Source organism: Heterocephalus glaber, unplaced genomic scaffold (genome assembly GCF_053883595.1).
Source record: "Heterocephalus glaber isolate CG9 unplaced genomic scaffold, H.glaber_assembly_v1.0 deba00000470, whole genome shotgun sequence".
NCBI lineage: Eukaryota > Metazoa > Chordata > Mammalia > Rodentia > Bathyergidae > Heterocephalus > Heterocephalus glaber.
The window spans coordinates 28,795,077-28,819,625 of NW_028258145.1; the positions used below are offsets into that span (position 1 = coordinate 28,795,077).

At 42.3% G+C, this 24,549-nt stretch overlaps 1 protein-coding gene and 1 non-coding gene across 9 annotated transcripts in view; both read right to left on the bottom strand.

Moving 5' to 3' along the window:
• Positions 1-24,549, bottom strand: part of Dguok (deoxyguanosine kinase) — a 65,933-nt gene that overhangs the window by 466 nt on the left and 40,918 nt on the right. For 2 of the 8 annotated variants that reach the window (XR_205240.4, XR_015448560.1), the window contains 3 exons: positions 22,224-22,339; positions 21,578-21,677; positions 2,601-2,695 (listed from right to left, as the gene is read on the bottom strand). Coding sequence is in view for 4 of the 8 variants with exons in the window: in XM_004844707.3 (XP_004844764.1) it covers positions 20,898-20,924; positions 21,578-21,677; positions 22,224-22,339 (243 nt within the window). In the remaining 4 variants the exon portion in view is untranslated. Of the gene's footprint in view, positions 1-2,600; positions 2,696-7,150; positions 7,227-18,948; positions 20,352-20,687; positions 20,925-21,577; positions 21,678-22,223; positions 22,340-24,549 lie in introns of those variants that run through there. The other 6 variants (XM_087204334.1, XM_021258304.2, XR_015448559.1 and 3 more) reach the window with 5 other exon arrangements.
• On the bottom strand, positions 6,325-6,432 carry LOC147829821 (U6 spliceosomal RNA). Its single transcript, XR_015448579.1, has one exon. It is a non-coding gene; the product is annotated as a U6 spliceosomal RNA (small nuclear RNA).

Here is a 24,549-nt window from a genome sequence, read left to right on the forward strand (position 1 = left end):
GTGAATTAGTTTCCTTTTTTACCCCCTCCCCTAACATGATTGTACTCACAATGATTACTGCAATTTGCTAGCCTCTTTTCACTTAACATTATACTATAAGCATGATTCTCTTCGCTATACAATCTCTGGAAAGGCAGTGTGATGATGAGATGAAGACATCTAAGGAACAAGACCTGGGTTCCAGACCTGGCTCTGCCACTTACCTTGAACTAGATACTCAACACCTCAAAGAATCCAGGTGAAGTCCTTAACATTGGACTGAATAAATGAATGATTATGACAATTATTGAACAGTCTTGTAGGTGCTACCATCAAACTGATTTTTTTAAAAGATAGGAGTAACTTGCTCAAGTTAACTCACCAAACCAAGTTGTGGACTCAGAATTTGAGCCCAGTATCTTTTCTCCTTTTGGGGGGGGGGGGGTACTGGGGATTGAACTCAGGACCTTGCGCTTGCAAGGCAGGTGTGGTGCCACTGAGCTAAATCCCCAGCCCTTCTGTATTCTTAGTAAAAGGCACCAGCAGTTTACTGTGCCAGTTTACTCTTCACATATGAGGGGGTCATAAAACCCTGCACCTTAGGTAACTAGGTAGATGTTAGCGTCATTTACTGGGACAGGAGGAAAGATGTCAGGGGACATTGTGTGAAGGTAAGGCCTTCACTGGAGACACTGATGTGGAACCTGTTTGTGAGCAGGGAATAAGGCCTCAGGTTTGGAGGAGCTCATGTAGAATAGATATGGCGAATAAGAGAACAATGATGACATGACTGAGCCTCCTCTCATGAGGGACAGCAGCTGATAAGCAGCCCTCAGAGAAGGCAGAGCCAGAGCTGCCAGGTGAGAGGAAACAGGCAGGCTTGAGAGATGTCTGTCAGGCCTTCCCAGTCAGGCACTCCTGTTGCTTATTTTTTCTGCCCATAGAAACCCCTTCCCACCCCAGCTCACCACTACCCCTTCCACCTGCCAAATTTCTACAAGCCCTACAGGTCTCAGCCTAAACACCAGTTCTGCAATGAAGCCTCCAGCTCCTCAGAGTCCACAGCTTTATCTACCCAGCACCTAAATTAGCCACTCCCTCAACAGAACAGTTAACAAACAATTAACAGGTTGTAATTGTTTGCATATATGCCTGAAGCACTTAGAGTAAGGGGTGGGATATCTGTGCCTTCCGTGTCCGGCAGGCCCAACCCCCAACAGCTGGAGCAAAGCCTCTTTTTGGCAAGTTCGCTGCTGCCCTAGGGGCTGGATAGGGAACTGTCCTGTCCAGGGAAGGAAGCCCAAAGGACTACAAGGACCACAGGGCTAGCAGGGAGGCATTTCCCTGGATGGGGATAAGGGTAGAGGTGGAGTTGAGCAATAAAGGGCTTCCTGCTCCATTGATAAACTGAAATTGATTCAACACTGGGCTGAGAAAGAGGGTAGGGGGCACCATTGCATGTGTGTTTTTTCAGAAAGTGATGGAGTGGAACCAATGCTGCTTGCTGGGTGTTTGCTGAACCTGAAAATGATTGAATATGACTTAACCGCTAAGGTACTTGTTCCTTGTTCCTCATCTTCAGCTCTATGTAATGTGTCCTATATGAAGGCAACTTGTGATGTAGTATACTTTTTTATTTTTTATTTATTTTATTTTTGTACCAGGGATTGAACTCAGGACCTTGTGCTTTTGAGACAGGCAGCAGAACCATTGAGCTAAATCTCCGGCCCTGACTTTTTTATTTTTTCATAAATATAAATATAAACCTAGGCTTGGTTTTAAGATTTGAAAACAGTGGGAGTTTTATTTGATTTTAGATGTATTACTTCTTTGGTTATGTATTTGTTAAAAATATAATCAGCTAATATTTGTGTGGAGATTTCCCATATCAAAGCACCTCTACACACGTTATTGTTCTCTCTGCAGAGTGGCTCATACAGGTAATATGCAAATGCTACTTTTCTATGACATGGTTCTTATTATCATCACCATTTTATAGATAAAGGAAATAAGGCTCAAAGATGTAATTTGGGCCATTCACTTCTAAATGGAAGAATCAGGCCTACAATCCAGGGCCATGAACTTGGCCTACCAATTTCACTAGGGCTGATTACAGGGCAGAACCTGACATCTTGTTTTGGAGAAAGGGAGATTCATTAGTGGCTTGCTTTTGGACATGTGTGGGCACATGGCACATGTGTAAAATATCTAGACTATGTCTTTAAATAGCTCAGCAAATGCCTGTGTCTTATAACTAGTTTCATGACTATATTTTGAACTTAGGCTGAATCAAATAGGCTATATTACTTGCAAGGAGAGAGTGAGGGTATCCATCATGCTGGGAAAGAAGGTAAATCACCCAGGTTGCTAAATACTCAACAGGGGAAAAGGCCTTGGTGCTGCCAATCTTTGCTTGACAAAATGTGTCAGGATCAGTTATGTTGTGCTATAATAGCAAACAACCCCCAAATCCCAACGATTTATGGTAACAAAAATGTATTTCACAATCACAATTATGTTCACTGTGGATCAAGAGGAGCTCTTTCCTACAGTCACTTAGAGACCCAGACTGCTGCAAGTGGACATGTGTCAGGCAAATTGAACACTTCCTCAGTTTTTACCTGGTAGTGACATTCATAACTTCTGCTCTTATCTCACTGGCCAAAGCAAGTCACAGCGGGCAGGGGATTGCAATAAGTTCAATCTTGCCATGTGCCTGGAAGGAGAAGCAAAAGTATTTGGTTAACAGCATTAATAACTGAAACACAGGGAATGTGTGTGTGGTTGCTGCGACATTTGAGGTATATGTAAGTACAGTTATGCCCATTTCCAGGGCCCTTCTCCATCCTGGGGACACATAATAGAGATTCCCACTCTAATGGACTGTCATTCCTTGCACTAGAGCAGGCTTTGAGGTTTAGACTATGGCAAAAGAAATCTGAGCTGTGGGAAGCAAAACAGAAGCAGTGAATGGCCACCAACAAGCTCAGGAGTAATAATTTGTAAACAGAGAAAGAAACCTAACAAAGGAATAGTCTCAGGGTACATGTGCAGTAGGGAAGGGACTTGACTGCTAAAACAGCATAGCATTGGCAGAGGTGTTTCCTGCCTTCCTGCCATTAATTCCTACTCATCCTTTCCTGGTTAAACTCAAGTGCTATTTCAGGAAGCCTTGGATGATCTCTTGAGACTGGCTGAGGGGCCTACCAATAACATTATAGGAGTGTCTGGCTCATTCCATCCACTAGAGTGTAGACAGGAACCACATCTTCTTGGTCAATACTGGCTGCTGTATGGTTTACACGTTACTCCTGTCCCATCTGCTACACTGGAGCCTGCTTGCCCATCTGATACTTGAACATATCAACCCCTTTTACAGTTAAGGCTCCCCCCATCCATATCCTTTTGAGCCCCATTTGCAGGAACTTCACATTTCAAGGACACCAGTCCTCAGAGCCCCTTCCAGAGATCCTATTCTTCCCACTCAGACATTGCCCCCATGACATCTCTCCCCTTTCTGCATGCTGAGATGCTTCCTCTAGATGACTGAGTTCCAATTTCACCTCCTATGTGTATTAGTTTGTGACTGTGGGTGAAGTTAAGTTCCTCCTCCTCGTCTCCTTCCTATTTGTTTTTTTAAATTTTGTTTTGGTTTTTTGGTACTGGGGATCGAACTCTGGTCCTTGCACTTGCAAGGCAGGTGGCGGAACTACTGAGCTAAATCCCCGGCCCCTCCTTCCTATTTGTAAAGATGGGACTAATGACAGCTCCTTTGCAGAGTGATCAAATGAGCCACTCTAAGGCAAAGTCCTATCTCAAATCTTAGTATGACAGTAGGTGCCCAAACTATCCCAAACGTCTGCTCCCATCTAATCCCTTGATTCCTCTTCCAACTTCACAAATGGTTTTACAATATTTTAACTTTATGTAACCATGACAACCAGAGTTAAAATATATATAATAATCAAGGTCATTATGTATTATACACAGAAATGGATATAATGGTGTCCAGGTACCCAGCATGAAACCTGGCACTGAAGAGGGCCAGTCCCTCTCCAATGGGAGACTGCAGTTCACCAGTCACCTCTCTCCCTTCATAGTTGGCCAACACTGGTTCCTGCCAGCCTTCCTCAAACCTGTCTTGCACATATGCACTCTCTCGGGCTGTCTGCTTTCCTCACTTCCGCCCCTCACTCTGTGGTCTCCTTTTTCACAGACATGGACAATTGTCCTTTGATTCTGAGCTTCTAGGCATGGAAGAACCACACAGAACCTTCAAAGCAACTTGAGATGGCTCCTGCATCATAGTATATCCAATCAAGAATTACAGTTTCAGATCCCTGCTGCTCAAAAGTACAGACCAGGGACTTGGAGTCCCAGCACCATACAGAGCTTGTACAAGTGCAGTATCTCAGCAGGCTCCAAGGCTACTGATCAGAAGCTAACCTTCAACAAGACCTCCTTAGGCCACCTAGCAATGAACCGTTGCTTCAGAAGCCTTGAGGGTAGGGCTAGTTGGCATAGAGAAGAAAAGATCCAAGCAGGGCTGGGGAGGTAGCTCAGTGGAAAAGTGCTTGCCTAGTATGTCTGAGACTGGGTTACATCCCAGCACTGGGAAGAAGGGGATGGGAGGTTTTGAGAGCTGGTTGGGGGGCAGTTTAGAGGGCAGGAGTGAGCTGGGAAGGGGGTTCCTAGAAAGACCTGCACCAAAGATGGCTCATACCTCACAGAGTGTCAGTCTAGCCCAGTTCTTGGGAAGATACACTGTAGTCAGATCTCATTCTACTTGTTCCTGGGGAAATACATTGTATTCTTTTCTTTGACAGTACTAGGGGGTTGAACCCAGGGCCTTGTGAATGCTAATGCTCCACCACTTGCACTCCAGTCCTAGGGACTGAAGGAAGGGCCTGGCGGATGCTAGACAATTGCTTTACCAATGATCTACATTTCTAGCCCCTTTTAAATTCTGAAATAAAGTCTTCCTAAATTGCCCAGGTTGGGCTTACACTCAAAATCCTCCTGCCTTAGCCTCCTGAGTAGCTGGGATTTCAGGCATGTGCCACTATACTTGGCCTAACACTGTACTGTATCTGCTAATCCAGGTAGTTATCATTCCATAGGACTGTCTTAATGGTGACATGAGTAGGCTATGACCCACATCCACCTGTCACTCAGCCATGTCAGACCACAATTTTAAAAACTTGAATTTTAACCTGAGGCTCTGGAAAATAATGTATTAGTGAATAATAATAAAAAAAATCTGCATGACAGAAAAGGCAAGGGCAGAAAGAGGCCAGAGGGGAAATAACAGATTGGCCACTTAAATAGATACAGACTGTGGGCTGAGGGCACCTGAACCAAGCACTGGTACAGCAGGGCTTGCCTAGCCCACGGGTCCATGAGATTCATGGCTCCCAGGAAAAGGAGGAAGAAAGTGCAGGAAGCCTAGAAGGCATGGTAGAAAAGCTTAGTTTATGACCATGAATAAGTAATACAGTGGTTTTTGTCTTCCTTTGGTTTTGGGGTTGTTTTTTTGTTTGTTTGTTTGTTTTGGTATCAGGATCGAACTCAGGACCTTGAACTTTGAAGGCAGGTGCCAGAACCACTGAGCTAAATCCCTGGGCCCTGGGGTTGTTTGGTACTGAGGATTCAACACAGAACCTGCACACTGAACTACATCTCCAACTCTTTTTTTATTTTTTTTTCCAGTGCTGGAAATCAAACTCAGGACCCTGAAGGCAGGTGTGGAGCCACTGAGCTAAATCCCCAGCCCTTTATTTTTTAAATTTTGATACAAGGTTTCCCTAAGTCACTAAATTGCCCAGGCTGGGCTTGAACTTTTGATCCTCCCACCTCAGCCCCCCAGAGTGCTGAGATTACAGGCATGTGCCACCATACCTGGCTGCAGTGGGGGTTTTCAAAAATGTTCCTGGAAAAAAATAATGTTCTTGGGCACAAGGAAGAGGCTGCCTCTTGATAGCAGAGTCTTCTTTGGAAGCAAGTAGGAAAATTACTTTCTGTGAGATGTCAGAAGGTACTGGCACTCCCTATGGGCACTCTTGAGACATGGGCACCAACATTAACACTGAGAGAAAACCTAAGGGCTAGAGTTGCCAAATTTGGTAAATAAAAATATAAGACTTCTAGTTGAATTTGAATGTCAGATAAATCATGAATAATTTGGTATACATATATGTCCAATATTACATGCCAGAGTCAGCCTGCCTCAGGAGCAGAGTCTGTCCCCAAGGCATTGGGCCAGGGAAAATGTGAGTTGAATGCAAGTCTCTCCATGGGGCTGGGAGGCCCAGACTAGCCTTCTAAGACCCTCCGTTTTTTAAAATCAAAAATATGGAACACTTCACGAATTTGTGTGTCATCCTTGCGCAGGGGTCATGCTAATCTTCTCTGTATCGTTCCAATTTTTAGTATATGTGCTGCCAAAGCAAGCACCTTGTTTTTAAAATTTAGAATGGAAATGGGGGTGGGCAATGTTAGTTTAGGGGTGTGGCGGTGTTTTGTGAGACACTATGTTGTATTCACTTTCAAATATGTTTTGCCCTACAAAGGTGGAAATTATCAACACATTGTCTACATTATCCTGCAGTGGGTGGGGTAGTTCCAGGAATGCATAACTATAACAGTAATGTAGCTTTGTCTGTAATGGTGGTGCATCCCTGTAATGCCAGCTATGCAGGAGGCTGAGGCAGGAATATCACAGGCTCAATGGGCAACTTAGTGAAACCTCATTTCAAAACGAAAAATAAAAAAGGATGGGATGTAGCTCAGTGGTAGAACATCCATAGGTTGGAGCCCTTCTACCATAAAATGTGATTTAGTTCTCCAAGTGGGGTTCCTGTAGGAGATGAACTATTTCTTAGTCTAAAACAATATGATTCTACTTAACTAGACAAATCGCTTCTATGTAACAGGCATTTATTCATAGGGACTGTAGAAGAAAATAAAGTAGCTATTTACTGGATCCAAGAATATTTCTAAGCATAAAATCAAATCCTTCTTTATGTCAATGAAACAAATTAAAAGATAAAATATTTACAAACCAAACTAACAGAAAAAATTGTTCATACTTAACATGTAAGAAAGAAAATGAACACCCAAAAGAAAAAAAAAATAACAAAAAAGGTCTAGGAGCGGGCATTGTGGTGCACACCTGTGATCCCAGCACTTGGGAGGCTGAGGCAGGATTCCCATGAGCTCAAGGCCAGTCTAAACTACATAGCGAGACCCTGTTATAAAACAAAACAAACAAAAAAGGCCCAGAAGTTGAACATTCACCAAAAAAGGAATACCAACAACCAATAAAGATATAAAATATCCTACTTCATTAATGAAAATAAATTGATAGATCACAAAAGAAATACATTTTTGTAAAAACTAACATTTTTCTTTCCCAGGATATACCACTGATGGGACCATAAACTTCCATATTCTTTTTTTCTTTTTTCCCCCCAGTACCAGGGATCAAATGCAGGGCCTTACACTTGTAGGGCAGGTGCAGCACCACTAAGCTACATCCCTGGCCCCCAAACTTGTATATTCTTCTGGGAAGCAAGTTAGCAATGTTTAGCAAGAGCCTTAAAATATTTTATACTTTGTCCTCTTTTTTTTTTTTGGTACCAGGGCTTGAACTCTGGGACCTTGCGGACCATGTGGCAGAACCACTGAGCTAAATCCCTGGCCCTTATACTCTCTTATTAAGTAATTGCATTCCCAGAAAGGTGGTACGTAAAAATCTAGGTACAAGGATTCTCATGGAAGACTTATTTATAAAGCAAAAAAGTAGAAACCTAAATGTTCAACATTTAAAAAAATTAATTTTTGGAATATGAGTACATTGGAACATGATATGGCCATTATAATAATTTTATTAATTAAAAGAAGTAGGGCTGAGGAATGTAGCTCAGCGGTATAGCACTTGCCTAGCATGGATGAAGCTGTAGATTCAATTACCAGCAGTACAAAAAATTTTTTAAAAATAAAAGTTAAATTCTGGTTCATTGTAGAAAAATAAAAATATACAAGTGAGAAGAAAACTAAGAAAAATCTATAGTCCAGTGATAATTGTTGTTTGTTGTAGACCAGACTATATTGAGAACATTTCAGGAGGATGAGACAGGAAGATCCTAAGTTTAAGGACAGCCTGGGAAACTTACTGTCTCAAATAAATAAAAAGGGGCTACATGTGGCAGTGCACACATGTAATCCCACCACTTGGGAGGCTGAATAAGGAAGATAACAAGTTCAAGGTGAGCCTGGGCCACATAACAGGGCCCTGTTGCAAAATAAAATATAAAAAGGGCCAAGATTTAGCTCAGTGGCACAGCGCCTGCCTGGCAAGCAGGAGGTCCTGAGTTCAATCCCCGGTTCCAAAAAAAACAAGGCTGGGGATGTAGCTCAGTGGTAGAGTGCCCCTGGATTGGATCCCCAGTACCACACATGCACACAAAAGATCATTTCATATGTTTTAATATTCAAATATTTTTGAAAACATTATGACATTACAAAATAGTTAATGCATGAAGTCAAATGAAAAAAATCACCACAGCATTATCAAAAATGTGAAATGAAATATTCCCAAAGACTGGAAGAAAATATATCAAAATGTTAGTGGGTTTCCAGATGAGTTGTTTTCTTCATACCTTTTGAAAAAATATTAAAAAAAATAAATATTAGTATTCCTACAATTGAGATGTAGAAATATTTTTGAACAGAGCACATGGAACATCAATACCTTTACACAAATCCAAATTCCTGGTTACTGTCTAACAGGGTGATGGAGACTTTGCTCATAGGAATCACCTGGAGAACTTGAGGAATTCTGATGCTCAGGCCCCCACCAAAGCTGAGAGGACTGGGACCCTGCCCCATGGTGTCCTTCGCAGCTTCCTGTCTTGCTCTAGGTTTGGAAGACAAGTTCTAATGTGGAACCAAGCTGGGAACCACTGCCTGCAAGAGTGACTCAGAGTTGGGTTAGGTGTTTGAGCCCCAGTGGTCTGAGGAGAAGATCCCTGGGAGAGCAACTGCAAGATCTGGTTCCAGTTCTGTAGGCAGTTCTCTCTAGCTGAGTGCTTTAAGTGAGTCACTTTACCTTAGTTTGTTTATCTGTAAAATGGGAATATTTTATGTCACCTGACAGAGTTGTGGCTCCAAGGAGAGGATAAATGAGGAAGCACTATATGAAATAAAAAGTACACAGAAATGTGTTCCTTTTTAGATACTGGAAACTCAGACAATAGCAGTAATCTCTGATCAATAGAATATCCTTGGCAACATGGGAACTCATGCAAATAAGCTGCATTAATCTTGCAATTTGATTTGAAGCTTCTGTGGGCAGGTGCTGTGAAACGTGGATGCCTGGGGTAGTCCTAGCCAGAGGGCTCATGGTAGTAGACAAGAGTCAGTAGGTCTGCACTGGTCCAGATCCTTTGGTCATTTCTGCTTTGAGAGGTGGCTGGCCCCTGGAAGCTAAAACCTTGTTCCTATGAACATGGGCCTTTGCATTTCTAACAAATAATAAGGTCTGCTTCTGAATGAATATTCTTATCTAAATTGTCTCCTTCCGAGATTGTCTTTTCGTTGCTTACAATGTCTTGGGAATTCTCTTTTGAGATTGCCTTTGTCTAAGCTACATTTTTTCTGAATATTTTTAATCAGTGGATTTAGTCTCCATACTTCCAAGAGGAGCTTAATTTTACAAAGTAACCAAAAATATCTTTCAGAACCAAACCTCATGATTAAGGTGGTATTCAAACCTCTAGGTAAGACATTTTATTTTTTTAAGGTGAAGAGGTCACTTGTAAGGCACATGTGCATGTTTTTCTTGCCACTGGTTGTATTCCTGGCCTGGCCCACAGATACTCAACATGGTGTTTTTTTTGTTGTTGGTTTTTGTTTGTTTTGTTTTGTTTCTGGTACTGGGGATTGAACTCAGGACCTTGGACTTACAAGGCAGGCGGAAGCATCAACATGGTGTTTTTGATTCGTGAACACAGCCTGACTCTACTGGAATCCACAAACTGGCTCTAAAGATAACTCTAAAATGATTTCTGAGTAACAGCAGCATATTTGAGACTAATACATTTAGATGATACGTTGGTTAGAAATTATTCTCCTTTATAAATATGCTATGTCTATACCTTACACATTGACCAAGGAGAAAATGTTGCAGTTCCTTCTACCTTGCTAAGCCTGCTGTTAGATCTAGGCAACCACTAATCAGTGACACTGGACAAATTCATGCATTTGGGGAATTATTTTTCATGCCAATGCAATCTACAGAACATCCAAACAAGTACTGTTAATAAGGACAACATCTAAATATAACTCACTTTTCCCACAAAGATTTCGATACACTCATGTTAATTCAGCCAAGGTGCAAAATGTCCACAGCTTAATACATTTAAGGTGTACAGAGTTAAGCAGCTCACAGCCAGGTGAGGGAGCACTGGTCTGAGAGTCCGACACGGGTTTTTTCTGGTTCTGCTGTTAGCTAGCTGTGTGACTTTGGGGAGAATAAAGCACCTTCCTCCCTTGGTCTTTATTTCCTTATAAATACAATGATCTAGCACCCTTAAAGTTATCCATTCTAAACTCAGAAGAGGCAAAGAGAGCAAGTTGCTAACAGTAGACACCCTGCTGGCAAGCACTGAAGTAAGGTCCTGCCAAGCTAAGGGGAGACTTAGAGCAGCAGCAGCAGCCAGTTTGAGCTGAAATAGAGTCCCTGCTTCAAAGGACAAAAAAAGCTGAAGATTAACCCTGACTGCTCCTGGCCATGGAACGGTTTCCAACACACAGGTCATCTGAGGTCAAGTTCAGGGCACACAGCCAGCCACCAGGCAGGAAGGAAGTGGCAGTGAATGCCTGCCTACTTGCCCACCCCTCTCTCCAACTTCTGAGCAGAAGTCCTGCACCCACCCCTTTGCCTGGTCACCCAAGAGACTTCACAGGCTCCTTCCAGTCCCAGGCATTCTGCTTTGGCCTCAAAGACAGCCTGCTCGGTGCTGCTTAAAGCAGCAGGTAAGAGAACAACTGCAGAGGCTTGCCCAGCCAGGCTGCCCTTTGCCCATGCTCTATTTAAAACATTTGAACATTTCTCTCCATAACAGCTCTCTCCAGTCTCACAGCTTCCCTGTCCCCAGACACCTGGGCCCTTTTCTTAGCTCCCTGCCTTTGCTGATGGTGTTGACACCTAACACCTGCTCCCCAACTCTTGCTCTAAAAATCCTATCACTTGATGCCAGTTTGGATGCCATGTAACCCATGATGCTCCCTTAGCTAGAGGCAGCACTTGTTCCAATCTGCTGTGCATCACCTTAGGGACATGCTCTTTCCCCATTCAGGACCAGTGTCCTTGCTCTTCACTTTATCACGTAAATGCCCTTTGTCCATGTTGCTTACCTGCCTGGTATGTCCTTCCCACCACCTGCCAAAACATTCCTCATCCCACCTTCCAAAGCTCAGCTTAGTGAAACTCTGTGAAGGGCTAACTCTTCTGCCACTCTACCTACCCACACCTACCAGCTCTGTTTATTGTGCCCAGAAGTGTGTCTACAGGATTTACAGTATTTGTAGGGGGAGGTGCTGGAGATTGAATTCAGAGCCTCAAGTATATAAGCACACACTACCACTGCGCTGTATCCCCAGCCTGTGTACAGCGGCCTTGAAAATTTGGTCCAAAGTTAGCTTCACTTTGAGCTTTAAGAAAACAGAAGCTCAAAGAGGTTAAGGAACTTGTCCAACTTGTACTGCTGGCCAGTAGCCCAGCCAGGATTTGTACCCAAGTTTGTCTGATGCCCATGTATTCTACGTCCTTCATGTATTCTATGCTTATTCATTTATAAAGCATATATTTTGAGCACAAGACAATAAGGACTTTGAAGACTGTCTTGTTTTCAACCAAGGAACCTAACATCTACAGAGTCTCAGTGACTTGCCCAAGGCAATACAGCTTCTCCCAACCCCATTCCCACATGCCAGTCCTGGTGGCACAGGAACACTTATCATCTGCAATGGCTCCACAGTATGGGGTAATATTTGCTTGGGGTCTCTAGTGGTAAGCCATCTGGCACCCACATGCACTGTAAACAGAGTCCTAAATTAGGCAAGAGAATGTTGCTAGAAGCTCAGGGTCACAGGCTATATTTGCTCACCTGTACATAATGACAATATCTTAAACAATGGTGACTTAGAAGTTTACAGCTTTCTCATACAAAAGAAGTCTGAGGCAGGCAGTCCAGGGCTGATGTTGCAGTTCTAAGGAGTCCAGGCCAGAGGCATCTGTCTTCTGCAGTTCCCTCCCTTATGAGGTATTTCATGGTCTAGATCATCTGGAAAGGATGTGTGTCTGAGAGCAGAATCAAAGGGTTCACCATCTCTTGAATTTCTACCATTCTTTCTAAGGATCTCACAGTCATATAATCAATCCAGGGGCAGAGAGGCTACACAGAGGCCCAAGGGACTCTGACAAGGGGCTCAGCTAGTTGGTAGCATGTTGCTGGCAGCATAAAGGGATAAGGCTGTGGGGAACATTTCATTGCTTAGAACAAGGGGCCCTTCCCAGGCTCAGCCTGCTTCCTCTTTTCTCCTTTTCTTTCTATTCCTCAAGTGCTTATTGGATTACTCATTCCCAGGTACTGGAGGTACAAACAGGATTGGATGTATTCTGTGCTGTAAGAGACAGGGAAAGAGATCATTTCAGTGCTATGCAGTCAGTGCTACAGTAAGATGGTTGCATTACACTGGAGCACCAAGTAGGGCACCTGAGCCAGCTGGGTGGGAGTTGGCAGAGGCTTCCTGCAGATGATAACTGCTGATAAAGGCAGGCTGAGAGGATGAAGGGCATTCCGGGAGGGTGACATAAGCAAATGCAATGTGAGTAATAAGTAATGCAGGGGAAAGATGAGGGTTTGATGTAAACTACAACAGAAGGGTGGGAAAGGTTAAGTGCCTGCTCAGGGTGCCTGGAAGCCCAAGGCATGTTCTAGAGGCACCTACCTGGTGGCTCAATGAGGTGAGTATGCTAAAGAGCTGTGTGGGTGCTCCATAGAGCAGGGCTTTGGAAGAGTCACAGAAAGGACAGAGAGACTAAATGAGAGCCTGATTCAGGAGAGGAGACGAGAGCAGCTCTGATAAATATTAGGGGGAATGGTAGCATGAGATAATTACTTGGGAGTCAGGAATGAGTCAGGAATTACCTGAGGAGGCCAGAGGGATGATGGGGTCATCACTGATGTAGAGAACACAAGGTTTTCCCACAGCCACCCTTGGGAACACTTCTTGGGAATAGCCCCAATGATGAGTATAGCCTTCCCATGTTGTTTGCATAACTTTGTTAAATGTGTGCACATGGCCTTTTTCATTTTCAGATGTACCTACCAGAATCTTAGTCATAACAAACCTTCTGTGACTGTAGCAGTAGTTACAGGGAGACCAAATTCTCGTGACCGTCATGGTGGACCCTCCTGGGGCTTGCAAATGACAAGCCTTGAAACTTAAGTTTCATTAGGGTCATAGTAACTTCTGTTTGCAGTGAAGGACCATGACTCTTTGGTGGCGTATCAATCCAGCAAGATACACAGTCAGGCATATGCAGGGACTAGGAGAGCACAGACTTTGTCCAAAGGACAGAAGCAGAACCATGCAGCTAGAACAGAGGCTTCTTTCACAGGAGGGCAAGTCAGAGCTGGAGGCCCCAAAGCCCGGGTAACGAGGGAACTTGGTCATCATCTTGTAAAGCACATCAACATTTTTTTAAAATGAATTTTTATTTTGAGATAATTTTGGATTTATAGAAAAGTTGCAAAGATAGCAGTTTCCACATACCTCAGTTTCCCTTAGAGCTAATATCTTACATTACATGGTACACTTGTCAAAATTAAGCCCACACTGGTATGTTACTATTAACTAAATTGCTGACCTAATTTGGATTTCATTAGTTTTTCCACAAATGTCCTTTTTCTGTTCCAGGATCCAATTCAAATGCTACTTTCATTTGGACACTGACCTTTTAAAGAAGAATATTAACATGATTAAAGGTGCTTTGGAAGAATCACCTGATAGTAATGTAAAGGGTGAGCTGGGAAGTGAGTAGGAAGGTACTTATAAAGGCATTCCAGAACATCCACCAAACTTTCAAATATGTTCCAGTATCCAGTGCCTAAGGGACCTAAAGAGATGCAGTTGCTGAGAAGAGAGAATATGGGCCACTGGAAGCACCTCTGTGTCTGCTTGGGGACCCAGTAGTCAAAGGCATATCCAGCATGTCTGGTGGTTTCCATCTAGCTGGCAAACTAGAAGGTGTTCCTGTTCAGGCTGGCAAATCCACACAGCAGCCAAAGAAATACATGCTTGCTTTCTTTTCTCAATAACCTAGTCTTCTCTTCCTTCCATGGCAGTCTGGTATTGTGCAGACAGGCTTTGGGATCAGGAGAGTCCTGGATTTGAGTACCAGCTCCACCACCTATGGTGGGGCTCCATGTGAATTACTCAACCTCTCTGAGCTTCAGTTTCCTCACTGGTTAACACTAGGATCTTAACTCTCCTTCACAGGATTGTTGCGAAGATTAATAAAGTGTTCAGTAGGATAGCTGGCAACAGTAGGAATCCGTCACCAGCTCTTTTCAACTTGAGGATGGGGTCTGGGCCCCTTAATTTTCTTACACATCCTCATAATATTTAGCACAGAGAAAGTACTTCATAAATTAATGATCAGAACACGGAGCTCACAGCCCAATAACCTTAGGAAGGGCACCTGTTTCTCCACTCACATCACTCTTATTTAGCAAATCTATATTAGGCATTGACTAAATATTAAAAAAAAAAATAGCATTGGGATAAGTGACAAAGACATGGTCTGTGTCAAGAAGGTCAAAGCCAAGGACATCAAAGAGATGTCTCCAAACAACTTTCACTCAGGTATGATACATTTGACAGAAGTCTAATAAGCAGGATCTCCAAAAGCAGATACTAGTATTTCCATGTTGAGTGAGGAAAGGGTTTCCCAGAGAGGAATAGTAGACTTGGTACTGGCAGAATAACTTCTTCCAGGGTAAAATGGTGTGGGAGAGAAACATTTCATCAAGTGGGAAGTACATCACCTATTCTGGAATCGTGGGTAGTCTGGTGGGGCTTATGACAGGAGTGGTGGAAGATGAGGTTCTAAAAACGTGGCAGCTCCAGTCCCTCTATGCAGGAGACCTGACTTGAAGCTGTTCTTCTGGATAGCAACAGTTTTTCTATACATTGCTCAGTTGAGGTGGCTTGGGGATAGGAGACTTACTGGTCATATTGTTGTGGAGGCTCGTGGTGAAGGGCATTCCAGACACTCTTAGGCATAGCCATTACTGCAAAGGGAACCATATAACTGCTATAAAAAAAGGAGAAGCAACCAGGCATGCTAATGCATGCTTGTAATCCCAGCATTTGGGAGGCTGAGGCAGGAAGGTGCCAAGAGTTTGAGGCTAGCCTAGAATGCATAGTGAGACCGTTTCAAAAAGCAAGCAAGGAAGCAAGCAACCAAGCAGAATATATGACTGCTGGGGAGTCAATTATAATGTCTACTACACCTTCAATAACAGAACGACTTTGGGATACAAAGACGATTTGAGAGATTTCAGAGATAAACAGGCAGAATTTGGTGAGAATGAGTGTGAAAAAATAGGAGGGGCAAAGTGGTCTCCAAGCTGCTGATGTGGTCAACTGGGTAGACTGAGAAGCATGATAAATGGGTTTTGTTGGCTGGGTGAGGTAGGGGTGGTGGTGGGCATGTGAGTGGGAATGACAACTGTTTTGTACCTACTGGGCATTAGGGGATCCAAGCAATGTATACAGAGTTCTTTAAGTCTCTAGCTGTAAAGGTTACCCTGATCTGGGATTTACTTCAAAATGATCAGTGGGAGATAGTCTATAGGTTAATCAAGGCTGATTATGAGTAGACAACAAATGGGTGAAAACATAAGAATCAGCTCATACTAAGATAGGTAAAAGCTAACCTGCCATTCATTAGGCTGTAGGAACAGACAGTGGAACCAGGTACAAAGTTATCATGAAACTATTTTCCTCAGGTACACAGTAGCTGTAAAGTGTCATAATCACCCATTCTTTGTGTGACTACTGCTTTCTCACTCACTGGGAGACCTTGTTCTCTAACGTTAGAGTATTAGAAACTTGGCTGTTTTAAATTTTATCAGTTAAAATGAAACATTACGGGCCAGGGATTTAGCTCAGTGGTTTCGCTGCCTGCTGCACAAGCGCAAGGACCCGAGTTCAATCTCCAGTACCATAAAAAAAAAAAAAAAAAAAAAAAAAAAAATTACAAGCGGACCTATGTCACTTTGACACAGAGAAGTGAAGTGTCTTGACTAATTAACCCAATTCAGAGCCTTGGAGAAGTCTTCTGGACACACTATTCAACTTATTTTTTTTGTTTGAGACAGGGTCTTGCCATGTAGTTCAGGCTGGCCTTGAACTCACTACATAGCCCAGACTGGCCTTGTACTCACAGCAATCCTCCTTCTTTAGCTTCCCAAGTGCTGTGTGTCACCATGCCCAGGACAATATTCCACTACTGTCTTAACTTTGTACTTTCTAAGGAAATGAACCTGGGTCTACTTTGAAGATCAGAACAGCTGTTGACTCCTCCTTGCAAGTTCTGCTTGACTCTGCACCTATCAAAACACTGCTTCCTTTAGATTTCACTGAAACTCTACCTTTCCTGAATATCCTACAACTCTATCTTTTCCTGGTCCCTCTCACTGCAACAAGTTAATAAACGTGACTGTCAAACTTCAAATTTCTTCCTGGTGCTTGTAAGCTGACTGGGCTAGAATGTGGGTAGTGGGGATACAGAAGCGCTTTTTAGGAATTCCTCAGTTACTGCATAGGATTTATGCTTTCCACAACGTTAAGTTTTTTAAAAGGCCTCACCCCAATGTTCTTAGTAGTTAGAACATTGACAGTGGTTGAGATTTATGGAAGGCACAATGATAGGACCTTCCTCACTTAAAATGTCAACATCCCAATCTCTGGAACCTTCAAATACCACTGCCTTACATAACAAAATGAGCTTTTCAGACGCAGTTAAGGCTGAAGAACCTGAGATGGATCTAAAACATCCCCCAAAAGCTCATGTGTTATTTAAAAGCTTGGTCCCAAAGGCATCAGTGAAAGTTCAGAGGTGGGGCCTTTGGAAGAGATAGGACCATAAGGGCTCTGACCACAATGGACTAACCCACTGAGTGGCTAATAATTTAATAAGCTATTGAGGTGGGGCCTAGCTGGAGGAAGCAGGTCCTCGGAAGAATGGCTTTGAAGGCTGCAACCTGCCCACTCCCTCTTTTTCTTGCTTCCTGGCTGCCATTAGGTGGGCAGTTCTCCTCTATCATGTGTTTCTGCCCTGATATTCTTTCTCCTTGCAGACCCAGGAATAATGGAAGCAAATAGCCATGGACTGAAACCATATGCCAAAATAAACCATTTCTTTTTAAATTGTTTCTTTCAGGTATTTTGTCACAGAGACAGAAAGGTGACACAATCACCCAGAGGTAGTAGTACTAAAGACAGAAATAAGGCAAGGATGCCTGGGAAAACCAATACAAAAGGAGAGGAGAAAAAGGTGTCAGCATCGCAGAAGACAGAAAGGGAGGCACCAAGTGGTGAAGGGTCTAAGGAGAAAGTGGGCCAGAGAACTTAAAACTGGATTATCATTTAAAGGCTGAAGGTTAAACAGAATCTACATTTTAAAGTGCATGTTATTTCCTTGTTTCATTTTCCCCAGTGATTCTAGCATTTGCATGTAACAGCCTCTTTCATCTGAAACTATCACCTTTCTCCCTCACAACTTTCACAACCTTGATCCTTGTTATAAACCCATGAAGGTAATATTCAGGTTCTAGAGCAGCAGGTTTCACCACATGGTAAACCAGAAAGACATGCAGCTATTTTTATGTGTTAATCCATGTTATTTGACTCTGGGGGACTGCCCAAATCAAGAGTGAGGAAAACCACTGGGGCTGGCCTGACAGAGTGGAGACCATTTTAGGCAAAATGTTTTGCAGATCCTGTCACTTCTAGTGGACTTCCAGCATGACTTCCAGTACCCAGGGTCCCTTTTTAATCTCTGAGGGGCCCAAAGGTTTCAGTCTGTGGTACTAATCCCCATATTTAAAGGTTCCACTTAGATCTTCCCCTCTCCTCCATGCTTTAGGTTCAAAATTACTGTTCCTTATTAAAATGTTATTCTCTCCAGGTGATCTCAGCAACCAGTTTGCAATATGGCGATTTCACAGAGGTGAGATTGCTGTTGGCTCTGACTATCCCGAAAGACACTAATACTGGGCGTGGTGGTGGCACAAGCTTGTAATCCCAGCACTTGGGAGGCTGAAGCAGGAGGACTGCTGTGGGTTTGAGGCCAGCCTGGGCTACATAGTGACTTCAAGGCCAGCCTGAACTATACAGCAAGGCTCTGTCTCAAAAAAAAAGGTAATGTTTATAGATGGAAATAAATGCTGACTTTGTAGATTTCCAGGCTTTCAGAATGAAAATGTAAGGAGCATATTCTAAAATTATAAACTTACCATCAGCACCTGCTTTGACAACTTGCGTCTAATGCTTCATTTTCCTATGAGGGCTACACTTGAATATTTTACCCCATTTATTCTTCAGAATTCAGAATAGCTATCATTTTTTGGTATGTGACAAGTTCTAACAGAGGAAAGGGCCAGCCCTTTGTCAGGAGGGAGGAGAGGGGAAGAGGATGAGGAGGAAGGGTGGGGAGGAATAGGAGGGAGGAGAGGGGAAAGAATACAGAAGGAGGGGGGGAAGGGAGAAGAGACAACTTACAAGGAAGAAATATCCATAAATCCCACATATATCTGATATATCAGAATATATAAAGAACTCTCATAACTCAACAGTAAAAAGCCAAATAATCCAACTGAAAGAGGGGCAAAGGAATTGAATAGGTACTTTATCAAATAAGGTACACAAATGATCAGTAAGTTCATAAACATGTTCAGCATCATTCACCATCAGAAGAATGTATATCAAAACCACAATGAGATACCATCCCACATCTATTAGAATGGCTATAATAAAAATAACATATCAGCTGGGTGTAGCAGTACATGCCTGTAATCCCTGCACTTGGGAGGCTAAAGCAGGAGGATCACTGCAAGTTCGAGTCCTGAACTGCACAGTGAGACCCTGTCTTAAAAAAATAAAGGATACTAAAAGGGCCAGAATTTAGCTCAGTGGTTCCATCGCCTGTCTCGCAGGCACAAGGTCCCGAGTTCGATCCCCGGTGCCAAAAAAACCCAAAACAAAACTGTGAGCTAAAAAAATAAAGGATACTAATGAACAGATAAACAAAATGTGGAATGCCCATAAGATATTATTTAGTCATAAAAGTGAAATACTGATACATATTATAACCTAGATAAACCCTGAAGATATTATGCTAAATAAAAGAAGCCACAGAAGACTACAAGCTATACAATTCCATTTATATGAAATATCCACATTAGGTAAATCTATAGAGATAGAAATTAGATTTGTGGTTGCATAGGGTTGGGAGTAGGGGAAATCTTGGTTAGGGGAGAGGGAGGATAGGGTATGGGCTTTTTTTCTGGAGTGATAAAATGTTCTAAAATTTGATGCAGGTTGTAAAAACTCTATATTAAAAATCATTGAATTGTACACTTTAAATGAATGAATTAGTGTGGTGTATGAGGTGTTTTTTTTGGTACCGGGGATAGAACTCAGGACCTTGCACTTGCAAGGCAGGTGGCAGAACCACTGAGCTAAATCCCTGGCCCTGAGTTATATATTAATAAAGCCATAAAAAATTTTTTAAAGGGTGATAAAAAATTGCTGAAGGTTTTCCAAACTACCTATTTTAGAAACCGGTCTCACACTATTTTCCCAAAGCATAAAGGACAGAAACAGATTTCTTCAGTCTTCAGTACATGCTAAGTCCCAAATTCATTTTCCTGAGGCCTGTAGACCTGTAAAGGGCTCAGTGTAGGAAATCCTCTCCCAGTGAATCATGGGCCCGTGGGCTTCCTGGAATGGCGCACTTCAATTCTATAGAACCACGTACTTTTCCTCCTTAACCATAAATTGTCCTTGAAGCTTGACAAGCAGCACAAAAATTATTTTCTTTCTTTCTTGCAGAAATGTTCACATAAAGGTTGCCTGAAATTCACTGGGTAAAGTAGGCCAGAGTGCCAGGATGGCCAACCCTAAATGTCAGATGCTGAACTTTTAGGCTCTTGATGTTCTCTCCCTTTCTTTCTTTTGGCCAAGCTCTTCAGCTCCGGAGCAAAAGTCCAAATTCTTCACTCTCTCCCCTGTACCTAGAGTGGTAGGTAGAAAGAGATAAGGAAGCAGCTTCCTGGAAGTTGGCTCCCTTTCCCAGTTCTAGGGGCTCACACTTGCATGCCCACCCACTCCTGAGCTGCTTTAGCTCCCTTCTTCATGCATGGAAGGGCTTGGCTCAGAGTTCTGGAGCAATTTCTGCCCTGGCAGGTCAGAGGGAACAAGTGAACACACAGGAAGTCGGGTTAGTGAAGAACTCCAGAGGAAGAAGGGGCTAAGACTTTTCTCAGATGAAAATTCCTAGTCTATTGGGGAGTTCAGAGCAGGCACCAATAGCTACATCCTGAAATAAATCAACAACTAGATTAGAAAAATAAGGAAAACTTAAGACAGCTTTATTTTCAAAGTCCTCAACATATAAAAAAGACAACAGCAAAGTCTAAAGATAGCAGGAACTATACCCCTGAATGTCAGAGTACTTTAGGGGTAAGAGAAAAGGGATGGAAAGGTGGATGGAGTACTCAACATTTTCTAGCTTCAGAAAGTAGAGAGCCCAGATCACAGCTACAACATCCTAGTACTCGTTACAGATTCTTTACAAAGGTGTTTACCTGCAGGAAAGAGAAAACCCAAGTTAAATTTCACATTTTCAGCAGATTATTCAGTGGTCTACCCACAGTGTGTGTGTGTGTGTGTGTGTGTGTGTGTATACATATATATACACACACACACATACATATATATATATATACACACACACATATATATATATATATATGTGTGTGTGTGTATATATATATATATATATATATATATATATATATATATATATATATATATATGTATATATATATATCCAGTCCCATGAGCTTTTGTTAGGAAGGGAAAATAGGCTGGAGAAGAAATGTGAGCTGCCTAGAGTCATATAGCACCAAGTGGCAGAGCTGGGAAAAGAATCCAGAAGTCTCATTTCCCTAATTTTAGAATACTTTAGAGAAGGAAGTCAGCTGGCAACCACATGTTACAAGTCAATTACTCAACAATTATTAATTCAACATACTTTAGAGAATAGAGATTATATTTGTAACTTTAAAAAGATCCCACAAAAAAAAAAAAAAAAAGATCCCACAGGCTTTGGAGTGTGAAATGCAATTTGAGATGCAATGCATAAGATCTAATATACTGAACTTGGAAGCAAGGACCAGAGACATAAACATACAGTAGAAGAAATCTACTAGAAAGTAGGAGTTAAGGTTCTTCCTACCTTTCTGATGAGTTCTTCTTGTTTGGTTGCTTCTTCGGAAAAGTCATCACTGACATTCAACACCAGCACTGGGATGTTCAGCAAAGCCTCAAAGTGGAGCCTGGAGGAATTATGAACATTTGGGTAACAAGAAAAAAAATCTGAGTCATGCTTCACATTTTTACCAAATTTTAGTAATTCAGAGAACAAATCTCAATTCATATGGCTTCTCAATGAAATTACATATAAGCAGCATTAAAAAAAACCAATTCAATAAAGTTGGCTTGAAAGAGGAAGGCTGAGACTTCTCTTCAGTTGAAATAGATATTGAAGGTCAGAGCTCCAAACATTTTTAAGTGGACAACATGCCAAAGCTGAAGGGAGGACAGGAAGAAACTAGGAACATCAACTTAGTACAGCTGATGTTTTCCAAAAGATTTTAGCCTTCTGAGCCAACTATTGTAATCATCAATCACAATGTTCAATCTAAGGAAATATTACAAAAAAGGACAGAGAAATAGAATCTAATATTCAGTATAAAATTTCTTGAGTTGGAAAATGTTGGACATCTCCAACCAACCATTTCTTTTTAGGGCTGCATATTGAACTTCTCATTTTGAACAACTGCAAAGCAGGTCTATCTGATATTGCTCCTTTTTCCACTTACTTGGTTGTGTTGTGAACAAGCCAGGCTTCGTGCTGACCATGAAGCTGCTCAAGATAGGCCAGCTCAATTCCTTTCTCTTCCTTTCTGGCTCTCTGGTACAACCTCTTCAAACAAATCTAAAGATAAACAATTCCCAGACTCCACTAAGTTCATATGCTGTTCTGGCTGGGGGCAGGGGTGGGCCTGTTACCCATATATCTGTATGTCTACCTCTGTAACTGTAAGCCACATTCTTGCTTCTGCTGCCTTGTTCTCTTATTCAATTAGTATATCTACATCTTTCTAATTCCACCTTAAACCTGATCTTCTGGAGTATCCTTAGCTGGTTAGTGGCAAACACCATTCACCCAGTCAGCCAAGCTAGGACCCTGGAAGTAGCCTTCTTTCTTCTCTTCCCAATCACAGGAGGAAGTCATAAAACTCTCTTTATTCTCTCTGGTTGGTTCTCTCCTTGTTTCTTCTCTCCTTTCTTCCCTAATCAGGTGCTCCTCACCTCACATCTAGACTATGGGAAAGGCCTTGTGCCTCTGTATCCTGGAAGTGAAGTACATGGAAAGAGGTCAGGAAAGCCCAGTAGTCAACCAGTCTTTATTGTGTACTAGTGGTGCAATCTTCGTGAGTTTCCGTTCCCCACCTCAACCCACCCCACAAGTCCTGTAAGTTTTCGCTGAGGTAAGCCAAGAAAACACCTGGCAAAAGCTGTCTTTCCTTCCAGTTTGTCCCTTCAGTCTGCTTTCCATAGTGCTGCAATATAAAGGCATTACTTATTTTTCCTGCTTAAAACACTTCACAGGTTTCTTACTGCTTACAGATATAACCACAAATTCAAGGAAATATGAAAGGCAGTATATTTATAAAATGGTAAGTAATTTGAAATATCTTTCATATTATATCAAATACTCACTCTGGAGTAGAATGTGAAATCTGCATGGGTCAAATATAAAACAAAGAACTGAGGGGGCAATAGTGAGCCCTGACACTAACTCTCCCTTCACTCCACTTTGCAGTGTGTGCACAATTCTCTTCTCCTATGTGGGAGAAAGTCTGAAGCACACTAGCCCAGAGGTGGTGTTCCCTTCTTTACCTGTCATGTAAAGCTGTCCCTCCTATGTCTCCTCAGTGTCCTTAGCTCCTCCCCTGGCCTCGCTGCTTCAGCCAGATTTGACCTCCTTCCTGTGGATAGGCTAAGCTCCTTCACATCTCAGAACTTTTGCTGCAGATGTTTGTTTTGCCTGATGTTTGTTTTGCCCTTGATCTGCTCTCTGCAGGGCAAGACGTTCCATTATTCAATGTCACCTGCCTTGGAAATATAGATGGATTAACCCACTGACTTAGGACTTCCCTCTTTCAAATACTTAAAATATGTGAACTTTATGCTCTAAAATACTACACAACATTTCCAAAGAAGTTGGGGCTCTGCTATTTCCCTCTTACCTTTTCTCTAAGTAGATGAAACCATGTAAGCAAATTTCATTTAGGTGTTTATGTCCAGCTCTCTAAACTGAGGATGAGAGACAAGTCTGGTAGGTTAATATTTTTACTATTTTTCTGGTCTCTGCCTTTCTTCTAATCAATTAATAATTACCCCTAACTCATAGTCCCTGTGCTTGGAACTTTATAATTTAGATGGTTTTAAAACATATGCAAAATAGCAAATCAAGTGCTGAACTGTATGTGCCTGGATCCTAAGTGCAGCAGTTCAGATAAAGGAGGCAACAACATGGTCTCATGGGAGAGGCAGCATGCTCTCCAATTCCTACTTCTGCAGAGCTTCCCCTTTACCTTAGGCCTCAGCTTACTGAGCACCACTCTGAGAGCCAAGTGCTCTTGAGCCCTGAGGAAACAGACCATTGGTGGTTTTCCAGATGAAATGGAAGACAGAGGAAGGTCTGCATAGGACACTAGGAGGGCACAGTGACATGTACTTATCTAACATTTTCATTTCTGATATCTAGTCTTTCCATGTCTATCTTTTTTATTTACTTTCATTTTTTATTTATTTTATTTTATTTTATTTTTGGTACTGGGGATTGAACTCTGGTCCTTGCGCTTGCAAGGCAGGCAGCGGAACCACTTGAGTTAAATCCCCACCCTACTTTCATTTTTTATATTTCTACTTTTCTTTACTCTGATCCTGCCTCTTCTTTTCTTTCTATCTTTCTACTACTACATCTCCACCCTCACTGCTGATGGCTTTGGGACCTTTCCTTCTTGTTCCTCCCCTTCTCTAATCATAGTTTTTTCACTATATCCCTGACTTTCAGCTACCCAGTTTTCTCCCCTCACAACCAGTATTATTAACTTTCTATACACCTTCGGAAATAGT